The sequence below is a fragment of the Gobius niger genome (genome assembly GCF_951799975.1).
Source record: "Gobius niger genome assembly, chromosome: 20".
Classification (NCBI taxonomy): Eukaryota; Metazoa; Chordata; class Actinopteri; order Gobiiformes; family Gobiidae; genus Gobius; species Gobius niger.
The window spans coordinates 23,197,331-23,212,831 of record NC_136871.1 but is presented as its reverse complement, the minus strand read 5'-3'; the positions used below and the strand labels follow the sequence as shown (position 1 = coordinate 23,212,831).

Genomic DNA, 15,501 nt, shown 5'->3' with positions numbered 1-15,501 from the left:
TTTATTTTGAGTGGTATTGCAGCCTCGTCTACTTTTTTTGCTTAGACAATCAGTTTAACCCCCTTCGTCACTGTTTTTCCGTAATAATGCACTACAGGACTTTATTTCGGAGTAAAATTTGGGCATTTTCTCCTCTCCGTAAGCCATTTGGGGAACTTCAAACGGCTGTACACTTGTGCCTTGAAGAGCGCGGAGGAAAGCATTGCAAAGATGGTGGAAAGATAGTGGAGGCATGAGCTTTGCTTTTGGGGCTTCTGCTTTGTTCTGGGCTCCCTGCGTGGACCCTGTGATGATTAATAAATCTATACCGCGCAAAGGCATCCTGCTGTGAATTTCTGAAAACATCTAAAAAATATCAGAAAATATCCTTGTGTGTAAAAACTGTATCCCAAAGCAACTTAAACAAACCACAAGATCATTTGGGGTTTCTCTCCTTTTTTGCATACATTTACGTATATTCTTTTAAAATGTAAATTGTCCACTATAGTTTTTTTGGGGGGGGTTTCTCTACAATTTTGCCCACTATTTGCATTGATTTGAAGAAATTCACACACTGGCGGACGTTGAAGCGCACATTGATGGTTTAAGGAACAAATTGGGCTGCTCCGTCTCATTTATTACATGAAGAAAGCTCGGTGCTCCGCTCGGCGCAGCGGGGAGAGTGTCTCGGATGTCCCAGAAGTATTCATTTGTAAAAGAGTGTCTTCCCATTCTCGATTTTTAATGGGCGCCGGGCTGTTCAGGATGGAGGAAGCAGGAATAATGGCCACACTGCCAAATGCTCCAATTAGGCACACAATTAATGAGCGGATTTCCTCTTTAACACGTATAGTAGGCCATTCAACACCTGCCAAATTCACTGGAAATATTGGGAATGTAAAGCAGATCTGTGCAAATATTGAGAAGTTAGAATGAGAGTATTTATTATTGCAGTTAAGTTGATAAGTAAAAGCATATATGTTTTGGGGAAACCCGAGATGCAGCTAGAGAGCATGGGCCACCATCAGGGCATTTAATTATTGTGGTACTCATCGTGCATACTGAAAAAAATCCCATATGATGCAGTATAATAATTGACTTTCTTGCAATCATGGCCAAAAAAAAATTGCTGTATCTACTTAAACGTAACCCTTTTTTTGTGTGTTTTTTTTGTTTTCTTTCACACATCCTCCTATTTGTCTCACTTGTTGTGCAGGTGCCGGGGCCCGACTGCCGCTGTGCTGTTGGGAGTGTTGTGAGCGAAGGAGAAAACCGGGCCCCAGAAGATCTCCTGCAGAAATACAAAACATCAGGATTCAGCGTCTTCTCCTTTCCAGAAGTCACACATGTGGTCACTGCGTCATTTCCCCATCGCACCCCTCTGTCCATCATTCTGGGAGTCAAAAGAGTCTACCCACAGCTAACTCAATACATCCAGGTGAGGCCTTCTACTAAAAACAAAATCAACAGTATTGGCTACAAGTTTGATATGGCTCATTTCTGGACTTCCTTTAAAGGAACAGGCCATACTGAGATGTGTTCTTACAAGAGCTTAGACAAGTTGATACGTACCTGTCTGGTCTTTGTGCGTGCCCGTGGAAGAGCTTGGTCGCTTCTAACTTCACCCTGTTTGGAGCTATAGGAATATGCTGGGAGAGGCCAAATGCTAACAACATCTTTGGTCGTTTAGCATGACTGAGGGCACGCGTAAAGACCAGACAGGTACACATCAACTCGTCTAAGCTCAGGCAAGAACATATCTCAATATCTAAAAATGGTGGCCTGTTCCTTAACATTTTATGAATTATGCTACTTTTTTGCTGCCAACAAATATACAGGTTTGTATCTTGGTATGTACAGTATGTACAAATCTGCATACAAGTTTCTCTTTAGTCTTGTTTTTTAGTTATTTTTTAGTTTAGTTTTATTTGTTTGTTTGTAAAATATGCCAATCGGATCATGTGTGGCTTTGATGTAATTTCTTTCAGTTTTTTATTCCTGTCTATAGTCCCCAGTATTGCATGGCTCTAAACCGTTTGAAAAGTAATTCATGACTACACAACAGCTCTGGTTACTCTAACCTGCTCAAACCTGCTAGTCTTTAAGGTAGAAGAACAATTACTTGTAGAGCCAATGGTATACTACAACGTAAGTAAGTAAGTGCTTTATTTGTCATTGTACAACCGTACAACGAAATTGTGTTCAGATATTAGTTCTGAGGCACTGCGACTGAGCGGGCCAGAAGGTCGGGGAAACCATAGCTGGATGAAACCTGGCTGGCTGCCTTCAGTCCTCCTCTGATCATCTGAAACGGTGCAGCGCCTCCTGGGTTTGTCCCTGTGTCAGCTTAGCAATTGATCTGTTTTATTCTCCAGTGAACGTCCATTAGCCAGAACAATAGTAGGAATAGAAGACATGTGTGGCTTAGCTTTGAGTCTTGACCGGATACCTTCTCCTTTGTCCCTTTTTTGTTTCCTGTAGCGTCTCTTATGGACGCCTCCGCAGTGCTGCAGGTGTGGGGGGCTCTTGTTTCCTTGCCTCTTCAGTGTTTCAGAAAAATAAATGTGTAGGTCTCAATGTCTTTAGCTCTTAATTTAGATGTTTGTTTACTTTTAAAAAGCTGCTTTCTTCAGGACCATTATGGACTCTCTGCTCTAAAAAAAAATCTAAATGCCACAAAAACACGGCAAAGACATACAAAAGCATCCAGCAAAGCAATGTGGAACACAGAAACCACAAATGCAGTTAGCAGAAAAGGCAAAAAAAACGCAGCTGTACCAAGAAAGGGGGAGGTGGCTTGTTTACACATCGCCATGAGGACACCAAAAAAGATAAGTCTATATTTAAGTGAAAAAAGCCTTTAATCTATAATGCAAGTTGGACCGAGAGCCTGTTGTAGCAAAGTCCTTCATCTCCACGTTTGGGACCATTGTGCTCATAGGGGACATCGGCTACGCTAGTTTTTGATGTGTCTGAAGCTCACATCCGAGAAGTTTATTTGCGTTTGATACACCCTTGCCATAGCTGTGCAAAACTGTGCGGAGGCGTGCAAAGATTCACCTTAGCCAAGTTTTCTCCCAGACCCATATGTGAAATACAAGTATCTTATTTACTTTGGAATAGGAACTGAGCAGTCAACCATGCACAGTACAATAATGACGGATTCAGTATCAAACACAAAGACCATGTCCTGTTCAGTGTTTCATTGCAGAAACCAGCACGGTGGGTCTCTAAACAAGCAATAGATACAATATAATACATCATAAACATTATAAATCACTACTTGAAAAGCAATCCTAAATTCGCAGACACATTCTTCTCATTTGTTTCTACTACACTGTTAGATAAAAATCATTTTCAATTTAGTACATCCGAACAGCTCAATCCTTATTTTATGCAGCTGTTTTGATCCTTTCTTTTCTTCATCAAGACGCCAATTAATCAAACTGCGAGACAAGAGAGTACAGTCCTTCAGCCCTTGATGGTGAGTGATCTGAGCGCGCGGAGCTCAGGGGATTGTGGGAAAGTGAGTCACCGTGATAAACGGTGATAGTGGATTTACTTTAATTATGCAGCACTCTGAAGCAGGTGTTGGCTCCACAGGTTTCCCTCCTCGGAGCTGGAGGAGACGAGTGCCTATGTGCCTGTCTGCTGCCTCTGCCATCTGCCTGAACCCGCTTTAGCACTGGCTCCTCTCCCGAGTCCCGTGGCACTTAGCCCCAGAGAGGTCACGCAGTCTGAGGTGGCCAGCGGGCAACTCCTCTAGGCAAAAGTTTCGATATTTGTGTGGGATTTCTGTTGAATGTGAAGTGGTAATGTTTGCAGATGGTTGCTGTCTTTAATTTACATGGTCTAGTTGAGGTGCACCTGTTCAACTGCTAATTAACACAAAAAAGCTGGGCCTAATTAGCCACCGGGATGGTCGAACTACAATGCGTTTTACTTGGGTAGAAAAATGCTGGTTATGCTGGCTTCACACGAACAACGCACTGTTGAAAGCAGACTCTTAATACAACTGTAGCAATGAATTCTGTGGCCATTTAATTGTTTTAGCAGCATTTTAACCGTATATTAACTTCATACTCATTCTGTACCGAATATCAGCAGCTGTAGGGTTTGTATTAAAGCAGTACTAATTTACTTGTTTACCTTAATAAATCCTTTTCGTAGTCCCTCTGGGGGTAATACAAGTGTTAATGGGATGATTGGCGGGTTTTTCATCTCCCCCTGGTGCCTCCGGCCAAAAAAACGCAATTGCAACTTTGCTGCCTTCGGGTCGAAGCCACCAATACACACTAATAGAATCATGAAGAGGAAGCTAACAGGCTAACGGGCAAAGCTAGTGCCACTTAAACAGTATTTACAGCCAAGTTTGCATTAAAACATTATCTCCATTATCTTTTCCACAAACTTTAAGCCACTGCCCCACGGCCCATCCTGATATTTGCCCTGTTTGACCATCGATTGGTCCAATGTTTTTTCCTGCCTCTTGATTTTTTTAAGTCGGTACCATGGGAGTTTTCTGTTGAGACCTATGCACAGGGCTAGACAGTGGAAGATTTTGGGCCCAAAAAAAATATCTCCTGGTACCAGCAACACTCTGGATAACTAGGAAATGAGGCCCTATGTCAAAAATCCTGAAATATCCCTTTAATAAGTAAAAAACAGGCTACAACACCTGCAGTGGCACTTATGGCCTTTAGGGGCATATAAAGAAATAAAATGGAATGGTGTTCCTGTCTCAAACCGCGTGAGAGTTTACACATTCAACTAAAAACATTGATTTTGTCATTCACAGCTGTTTCTAGTATGCATTTGCTCCCAGCACATAAAGGCTGAGTAGGTTTTGAACGCAGCTGTAGTTTCTCAGATTTCAGAGCACGAGGGATGTGTGGATCCCCAGTGATGTCAAGCTCACGCAGTTGAAAAGTTAAGGCTGAATGTGGGGAAATTCAGTTGCGTCTTCATTTAAGAAAAAAAGCCTTCTTTTGGAAACTGTAGAGGAAAAGATTTATGTGAGAGCTACCATTGCGAAAGTTAGACATGGATTTTTCAAGTTTAATGACGGACTCTTATCCGGAGGGTTTGCACCTCTGGGGTCGCAGAACCATTTTCAGACGGTTGCTTTACTAAAAATGATTGATGATAAATCGTTTTGAATAGTTTTTTTGTTTGTTTGATTATTCACCTTAATTCATTTAAAATAAAATCCTAATTGACGTGAGCGTTTTGATAAGCAAAATTCTGTAATCACTGCTAGTTACAAAATCAATGAATCCCGGCTTCCTCAGATACAGATGCGATCTTTACTTTCATGCTCGCTGTATTTCTGACACACTGTTATCCCGAGTGGCGAGACCTTTTCAGAGGAGCTCCATGACAGTTTAACATGCACCTCTCGTCAAAGTTGAATGATTAGACGTCTTTTCCACAAACTTTAAGCCACTGCCCCACGGCCCATCCTGATATTTGCCCTGTTTAACCATCGATTGGTCCAATGTTTTCTCCTGCTTCTTGATTTTTAAACGGCGTCCAATCTGCGGATAGGTCGGTACCATGGGAGTTTTCTGTTGAGACCTATGCACAGGGCTAGACAGTGGAAGATATTGGGCCAATAATAAATTTGACATTTAGATATTTGGGCTTGAGATGCGCAGATGATGGGACATTTGTTTGCTTGAGGGCATGGAAAGTGTGGCCAATGTAAAAAAAGCCTCGAACTGAATACAAAGCAACAAGACTTTCTATTGAATCTCCAAAATGGCTCGATTCAAGTAAAGACAAAAAAAAGTCTCCTTTACGAAGCATGTTATCAGAAAATTATTGGATGCTTTCTGCCATTCATTGTATGAATTTGAAGTGATTGGGTAAAGGGATAGCAGAGCGCAGATGCATGTCCACGGGGCTGCAAACTTTGAGCTAACGGCCAAGTCCAATCAGAAAGGTCAGAAAAGGCCACACAGCCACAGAGAAGGGAATAAATTCAGCCCGGCATAACTCAAAAGCACTGCAATATTTCTTCCACTTCTTGCTCTGAATCGAAGCAGAAATCTCAAACCTTATCCTGAGAATGTGTTGTCTATAGTATTTGAGTTTGTTTTGGGCTTTGTGATTAATAGATATTGATAAAAACTGAATTATCAGCAGATAGGGAAAAAGTTCATTCTGGTGTTTAATGCGAAAGTCCTCTGTATACGACGCTGATCACCTGGCCAATGCAACATGCCGTCTTTACTTTGACCCACAGACCCTTACATTTTGAGATACAGAGTTTGTGAACATTTAGCGAATCACTGGATCGGAGATGTGATACCATCGTTTCCTTTGAGACCCCGTGTGTCCAGTTAATATGAGCTCAGAGCACCAGAAAAAGGCTATTGAGAGATAAAACGACCTCCCTGAGAGTTTTCAGTGGAGCCCACTGTTCATGGACACAGTTAGTGGTATCATATCAGTATTAATGCACAATTTGCAAATAGTATAAGAATCAAGATATTCAATATATAAAGGCTCTGTTACACATCTTGTTCTTGTTTAGGGCAGCACAAAATTTAAATGACATTTTGAATGGTTTCAGTGAATACATAGCTAAGACTGCAGTTATCCTACAGTAGCCTACCATATCCTTTGCAAACGTCAACATATCTTTATGTTTATCTTTATCGTGTTTAAAACCTGCTATCCCTGCAGTTTAGACATCTATAAACATGTGCTGGAAGTTATTAGTTTACTATTCATTAATCAAATACTGTACTATATGTGCTTAGTAAATAAAATATATCTTTTAAAACTCTTGTAAATACAGCTCAGAAAGCATGTTTGTATGTTTTTTTGTCAGAAGCATCGAGACTGACATAATGAGACTTGGGGCCATATGCTTGTGTTTATTTGCCAGCTCTGACTGTCATGTTTCGTATGGATTCACTGCTTATTAACATCAAACAGTCTGTCTCTGACGCTCCTCTCTCATCAATCACTCTGTATCCAAGCCACAGGCGTCGACTCAGGTCTGATAAATGCTGTTTTACACCCAGATGTGAAGGTGCGCAGTAATGCTTAAAGCCACACCGCGTGAAATTTTACCCATTAAAAAAATGTGAAATATAATACAAATACAAATCTCCATGGAGATGTTGACTAAAGGCAGTAGAATTTGAGATATAAGCAGGTTAGGTTCTCATCCAAATCCATTCTTTGAGTACCCTCTGCAGAAAAAGCATTTCCTGTGTCTAGCTGTTCATTCAGAGCATATTTTGTATTGATGGCAACAATATAGTCCAAAATGTTACGCAGTGTGCCTTTAAGGTCTATGGTTCAGAAAAGATTTTAACATACAATACATTTTAGACAAAAAAAAGTTTGTCAACAGTGCATTAATATCATTTTTACAAGTCCAGGCCGTCAAACTAACCATGGAAACTTTATTTAAAAGCCGCTCATAACATAACTTCAAAATGGCGGCTCCCCTCTATGGAGTTAGCCGTCTAAAGTCGACACTGCTTTGATGCAGTCACAGCTGGGTCTCTCCTGGTGATGGTAATGTCACATCTCCATATCATTGATCAGATTTTTTAAACTTTTTTTTGTCGAACTGTCGCTCTGCATCAGGATGAAGGGCAGGTGTGATTACAGATAGAAAAGGGGAGGTATTTTTAGACTTGCGACCAACACAGCCTCTATTGTAACTTTTGATGAAGAGATTGTGACCTATGTGTCGAATAGATCTTCGTTAAATTCATCTTGTGGCTGAATTACCTCCTCCTGCAGAAAAATGCTTGCTTTTTTTATTGATATTTTTTAGCTCTTGCCACTTACTATTAGTTCCTCTAGCGACCCATGAATTGGCAAAGGCCCTACTACTAACATAAATATATTTGTGTAGCTGAAAAACTGTTTTTGTTGTTGCCTTTATGCCCCAACACTCCACCCATACAACTCATTTCGGTCGAGTCACTTTGAATTTATGTGATCACCACACACACAAGTCTCTTCTTGGCTAAAATATTCCACCAGTTTCTTTGCTCCTTTGTCGAGATAGGCATGCAAATTAAAGGAATTTGTCCCGGTGTCCTCTTGAGGGATTTTCTGAACAATAATCCAAGAGGCAATTTTGAACCATTCAAGTATGAGGCCGAAACCTAACTGAGGTGCTATTGGGCTCTGAACTTCGCGGCGCGGGCCAAGAAAATAGAAAGATAAAACGAATAGGCTTAGGACTAAACTGTTTTATTCAGCTGAGTGACTTTGAAACAGTGGTTCATTGGTCAGGCCTGGGCAAAGCTAAAAGGACCTGCTGTCAGTCATTGATGCCAACGTTTTCAACACTTTTATTCATGTGAGCTTTTGCGGAAAAAGCTCTGGCAATAACTGTCCCTTTTAAAGTGAAAGGATTAGGCCGACGAAACAATTCAGACTGAACAAAGAGCGCAAAAGATGACAGCGTCTGTACAATTAGGAGCAACAGATTAGGGAACAGAATCAATAAACACTAAACATATTCAGAATTCTTGTACGAGCTTCAGTCCAGTTCACAGACATGGCAGATGTGAGAGTGAGGCATGAGGAGTTCATTAAGGAGTCTGATCACCTGGAGAAAGAGGCTGTTGACTATTCCGGTGGTTCTGGCTTTTTGGGAACTGTAGCTCCGACCTCAAAGCAGCAGTTGGAAAAGGCGGTAGCTGGGCAGGATCGGTCTTTATTCAACCAGGAAAGTCCCACTGAGATTAAGAATCTCTTCTTCAGAGGAGTCCTGGTCCCAGAGGGGAACCTATTGCACATGTAGCAGGAGGTGAACACAGTGGAGATCTCCACAAGGTCAGTCCCATATGCTAATTTCATTGAGCCTTCGTACCTGACTGCTACTAGTCTCTTTTTTACTATTTGCACCACTACCACTTCCCTACCGCATGAACAAAAGGGTGCCGTCTTGAGCTGGGAATGTCTTTTGAAGTGACATTAAGGCAGCTTTGTTTTAGGCAAGGCAAGGCAAGTTTATTTGTAGAGCACAATTCACACACAAGGCAATTCAAAGTGCTTCGCAGTTGCATAAATACAAGAAAACAAATAGAATCAATAAAAACATCAACATGAAATCAATTAATTACCGTAAAAGGCGCAGCCTCACCGTGTTTATTATAGACTCTGGGAACCACCAGGAGACCCCTCCCTGAAGTTCTCAGGGCCCGAGATGGTTCATACGGCTGTAACATGTCAGAGATGTACTTTGGACCTAAACCATGAAAGAACACGAGCAGAGCTTTTATAAATTCTATTCTCTCAGTGCAGAGACCGGAGCACTGGACTAATATGGTCGTATTTCCCGGTTCTTGTCAGGACTCGAACAGCAGCGTTCTGGATGTACTGCAGCTGTCTGATCGCTCGTTTAGGCTGTGGGTTAAAGCTTTACTGAACTGACCTGATCGTAAGCTAATTCTAAGAGGTACATATTTGAGCCTAGTCTTCAATGTAGAGACGGTGTATGCTTCTTTAACATGAGCTGGGCGTTTATTCCATAAAACTGGAGCTTGGTAGCTAATGGCTCTACCTCCTACAGTGATTTCAGAGACTCGAAGAATCACTAGTAGCCCTGGGTTTTGAGAGCGGAGTGCTCTGGTTGGCCAATAAGGCACGGTAGCGTCTTGGAGATAGATCGGAGCCAAACGATCTTTATGGCTTTAAATGTGAGGAGCAGGATTTAAATTTGATGCGAGACTCAACAGGAAGCCAGTGGAGAGACTTAAACACACGAGGTGTTCTTTTACTCTTAACAATCTTGTTGCTGCATTTTGAACTAACTGAACCCTTCTTCAGTCTTGATGAAACAAATGCATGAATTTGCGACACATTGGCGCAGCGTGGTCTCATGATCGGAAGGTCGGGGGTTTGAATCCCGCCTCCTGATGGTGCGCACTGTTGTTGTGTCCTTGGGCAAGACACTTCACCCTCCTTGCCTCCAGTGTCTGCGTACATTGGAGTGTGAATGGGTGAGTGGTTCCTTGCTGTAAAGTGCTTTGAGTGCCTAATCTAGGTGGAAAAGCGCTATATAAGTTGAGACCTTTTGCCATTTACCATGAGGTTGATAAATGATAGCAAGTTAGTACAGCTTTTTGATTTCTCCATTGGGGACAAGTAAGAGACAGCATTAGGCTTTCAAACGAATCTCAAATTCATGTCAGTATACAAAACATTGCTAGAACACATTAGTATCTTTGCATTCCTAAAACCCTTAAAGCTTTGGCTCAGGACCGTGTGGGAGTGTTTTGAAGTCTCTAAGTGAAAAGTCCATGAGTCAGAGACAGTCCTGAAGTGTATAATCTCCTTCAGATTACTGTCATTAACAAGTGGAAGTGGTCAAAGGCATTGTCGTTTGAATTACATGTTCTCTGTTGTTCTCTGATCAGTTTGGGCAAAAGAAGAGGGGAGACGCTATGGAAGAAAACACCTCAGCTTTCTTGTGGAACTAAAGACAATAGCTCATATTAGATTTAAACCGTACAGTCCACTCTTCCTTTTTATTTCTCTGGAGTGAATGAAAGCTTTTGGTTTAACATGCATATAGGAAAGAAACTGCATTTCAGGTTATTTGATTTATTCAAAATACAAAGCTTGTTTCAGCACTTACCTAAGGGAGGGAGGTAACACACAAACTGTATTCATTCACATCAACTGTTGGTTAGTGTGAAGACTGTTGTTGCTACTACTGCTGCTCATCTAAACCCGTTTCTGCAGATATTGAGCCACACAGACCGTATCAGCTACAACTCAAGGTGATTTTCAGTGAACCACGGCATCAGTCTGAACCTCAGCCTCCAGACTGACCCTGAGAGGGATAGAAAATGAATTTTGCTGTACCATATCTGCAAATACACTTGCATTCGGAAATGTTATTCCCACAGCTAAGGCAAGATTTGGAGCACTCTTAAAGAGGAGGTATTATGCTTCAATCACATAGCCCCAGTCTATAGCACACTACAATGATGACGAAACCTTCTGTTAGTCTGTAAATGCAGTAAATTAGAATAACTGCCTTCTATAAAATTGCTCTCTCAAAATGGCTGTAGCAAAAGTACACTTTGAAATTTCTCACATTTCTGCCTAAATTGGTCATAATCTAGTCTGATCTTTAGTAAAATCATAAGAATAAGTAAACGGTGTCTGCTTTAACTAATACCACCCAAACATTTACATTTTAACATGTAAACATTCACAGGAGAGGGAGGAAAAGGTAAGTACACCACCTGAATCTCACTGAACTGCAGCAGTTTTGTAAAGAGGAATGGTCTCTTTGCAAACGGTTTGTGACAGCGTCATGTGTGGAGGACAAATGGAACAGCACACCATCATCAAAACCCTCTGCTCACTTTTAAGTACGGTGCAGGAGAATCATGGTGTGGGGCTGTTTTGTTGCCTCAGGGCCTGGACAACGTGCCATCATCAATGGAAAAATGAATTCACAAGTTTATCAAGATATTTTGCAGAAAGACCTGAGAAATTCACAACAGCATGGAAAAAGTAAATTAACCCTTGTATTAAATAGCTGGCTGACTCTTCTTTTGCAGCAATAACTGCTTTTCTGTAGTTGCAGATCAGGATGAATCTTGGACCATTCCTCTTTACAAAACTGCTGCAGTTCAGTGAGACAGTACAGTGTACTTACTTATTCCTCCCTGTCCTGTGAATGTTTACATGTTATGGCCAATAAAAATATTCAATGAATACAATGTAAATGTTTGGGTGGCATTTGTTTAAGCAGACACTGTTTATTCATTCTTATGATTTTGATGAAGATCAGACCACATTTTATGACCAATTTAGGCAGAAATGTGGGAAAATCCAACTACTACTTTTACCTCCCACCATATATATACATATATATTTCTTTTTAAAATTGTTTTTTGGGATTGCTTGCAGTTGCAGCTCAGTGGGTGTGGTTTGTACTTATATTGATTTATTTTTTGCATCTTTGACATTGAGGTTTCAAATTCGGCACAAATTCTGAAACTTGTCACTCATGGAGAACAACAATCAGATCATTATTTTCAGTTTTTTGCCATATTTGAAAGACAGTGATCTACTATTTTAAAACACAGATTGCAATAGTAACTTGGTCTTTGTTCCGGCTGTTGCACCAAAAGACTACACACAACACACTATTATCAAAGTCCATAAACCAACGACACTAATGTGAAAACGGAACACGAATCTGAAAACTCTCGACGCATTAGCAAAGGAACAGGTTTCAAATAAAAAAACGAGAAGTAAAATGGAGCATAATATTAAGCATAATTGTATTAACTGCAAAATTAATCTGGCATAAAATGACCCTTCATAGATTTGTCTATACGTGTCTTGATAATGGGTATATTTATAAACCTACTGATTATGTCTGTATTTATACAACAAAGCGTCACTTGCACACTAATTAGAATTATAATACATGTCACGTTGCCATTGCATTTTTATGCAAAACACATTGATTGAAAGTTTATTTGCTCTGCAGTGTGTTTCAGTTGCTTTGTGTGTGAAAGTTTGACATATAAAGGTGATAGTTTTTTACAATTTTGACCCAGCTGTGCAGGGCTTTATGAACCGGGTCCGGCTAAAGAAAAGTGTGTATAATGATTAGGAAAATGTGAGCCCGGTACAACCGAGATGGGTAGAAATATTTGACTATGCAGTGGTTTCTTTGTTAGCCGTTTTCTGTTTAGCCTTGTTTCCTGTCACCAGAGAGGAGTAAAGAGTAGCTATTATTAGACATCCACACCGTGTGTATTTGCAGATTATGTAGAAGCAGAACAATAACATGAATCAGAGCTGCCCTTTTCCTACTGACAGCGCTCTTCAGTGAGGCAGGACTGGAGTTGGGCACTGGGCATCCATTTCATCACCAACAACAAAATCCCAATTTGTAACTCCTTTTTCCTCTGAGCATAAACATGTTTTTCTCTTGTCTGTCCGTAAGGCAGCAGGTCCTCTCCATCCCTGCCGACCCGTCAAAAGCAGATTCTTTCTTGTAACATAGTTTGTTGGTAGTTCAGTGAACTTCGGGCAATGAGGAGCTAAAGATGCGGCAAAAACAAAACCTCTGTGGAAATGATTCAGTGATATTGTAAGTTTTCATGTGCTAATGAGAGTACGTGGATGGTGTTGAAATTCCCGTTTTTGTTTTTTGCCCGACATGAATCTCTTGAAATGTCACCACAGTCTGTCCCCAGTCTCTCACAAAAGGTCACCATTTGCACTTTGCAGTCTGACAATTTCACCACTAAAACTATTCTCTGTTGTTTACCTGCCGTTCAATGATTGGGGACAACTTTTCTTGATATACACTGATAGCTAGACACTAACAACAAGCTGCAGCAATTATAGACTTTAGAATAGCGACATAATGCAGTGTGTGGAGGTTGATAATGATACAAAATAGTCTATATATATTAACGTATGTGAGGCTAAAACAACTGTGACCTGTAATAAACTGTAATAGATGGGTAACACACAAAACTAAAGGCGTTAGGCAGCTATAGCAGGGCAGTAAGGCTGGCACTAACTTCGGTGCAAGGAACAACAATAAGCCTGTGAGTCTGAAACATTTACACCACTAAAACTCCACCATCAAGAACACACAGAAGATTATGAATGAACAATAACGTGACGCTACAACAAAAACAATGCTATTTCTGTACTAGCGTGGCCCATTCTTGACTTCCATAATGATGTCATTGTCACTTGGGAAACTTAAGTCCATGTGTCTTATTTTAGAGCTCTAAGAATAAGACCTTTATTTATTTATCATTCAGGACTTCACATGTATGTTTTCACTCCAGGAACTACATGCAGATGTTGTGCCTCGGGTAAAACCTGGAAAGGGGAAGCACATCCTGTCACTAGACTCTTATCCTTCTGTTTTTTGAGACTTCAAATAGATGTGTTTTGCAGAACACATGTAGGGCTACACGATTTATAAACAATAGACCATTTTAAAAAGGTTTAATAGCATATTGCAGAGACGTTTAGGCCGTATTAAGGCCTTTGCAAACATCTTAAATGCGTATACCCAACATGTTCTGTGATGAATGATTCCTGTATTCATGAATGATTCCTCACAAATGTTAATGATCCTGTATATGTTTTGAAAGTTTACCCAGGAAATACAATTCCATGCTGATTTTAATAATTGTCCAAAAAATTACTACACAGTTTTTTTTCCCAAAATGATGCACCCTTGCCTTACGGCACTGAAATTCCTTCAGTTGATTACTTCCGTCAAGCCAAATCTGCTCTCAGTACGGTAAAAAAAAAAAAATGCAGAATCTGTTCAAATTCTTGTTGGAAAATGACACAAATGATGACAGATGTAGTAGGCTGGAAATTGAATTTTCAAACTGCTTTGGCTCTAGATGTTCTGTTCGAGTGCGAGGCGATCAAATAATTTTCCTGTTGCACTGCCAGTTTTCCAATTTCCACTTATTTGACACAGAGCAACATGTGGGCACATTTGAGGACTTCCTCTAATTGAAACAAAGATGCCAGAAAGCAGAAAATATGGCCAGGATTAACTGAAGTGTCAATCCTTTGAACTGCTTTAACCTCCTAACCCCCACTTGAACCGAGCACATTTTCTCCAGTCTGGCTTTACCCAAATCTAAGACCTGCTTGGAAAAAAAGCGTCAAAATGAAAAAGCTATTAAAACAAAAAACAATTGAAAAGTGATGAAAAAAAAATGGGGAAAAAAAGGGAACAAAACGCAACAAAAACATGCCGGAAAAGAGACGATAACACAATTTAAAAAAAACGCAAGGGAAAAAAAGCAAAGAAGAAAGCAACTAAAACACGGTAAAAAAAAAAAGACTTAGTGTAACTGCAGCTTCTATATTAAGCTCATGCATGACAGCAGTTGGGACCCGAATTAACACCTTTTTTGAGAGACAGTGCAGGATTTTAGAGGCAGTTGTGGTGAACAGGTCTGAGCTCATTCTACACATTAAGACATGGCTGGAGCATGTAGGGGGATGAAAGGACTTAGTTTTAACATTTTTAAACTCTGTATAGTCCCTCTAAGTTACACTCAATTTGGTAGGTCTTAGCTTTCAAACGAGTCGTCACACTTTCACTCTCCAGTCGAGAAGCTATTAGATTTGAGTGGAGAAAATGGCGTTCGGGGGTAAGAGGCTAAGAGGCTAAAAGTGACACAATTACAAAAACGATCCCAAAATGCATGTGTTGTCCAAACAATAACGTCAGAGTCTGGGCACTCCAGCGAAAGCATGATGACCACTGCTCAAGCTCTGACAAATAGACTTTTTAAGATAACCTTCAACCTACCAGTACTTATTGAAAAACTGAAAAAAAAAAAGAATGAATTTCAACTTTTCTTTTAAAATCCCCAAACCAAAAAGTCTGAATTTTGTAAGTTTAATGCGGCCTAAAGACACAAAGTTAGTTGAAGTCATGCAGTGCGGGAGATTTTGTAGTTTATTTAATGTAATGCTGAGAATACTGCTGGTGAAATCCCAACCTTACAG

General features: G+C 40.4%; 1 protein-coding gene across 1 annotated transcript in view; it reads left to right on the top strand.

The window, feature by feature from the left end:
• Nucleotides 1-15,501, top strand: part of tex264b (testis expressed 264, ER-phagy receptor b) — a 42,909-nt gene that overhangs the window by 2,564 nt on the left and 24,844 nt on the right. Inside the window, exon 2 of the mRNA XM_079578220.1 lies at nt 1,196-1,417. Within this exon, the coding sequence (XP_079434346.1) occupies nt 1,196-1,417 (222 nt within the window). The remainder of the gene's footprint in view (nt 1-1,195; nt 1,418-15,501) is intronic.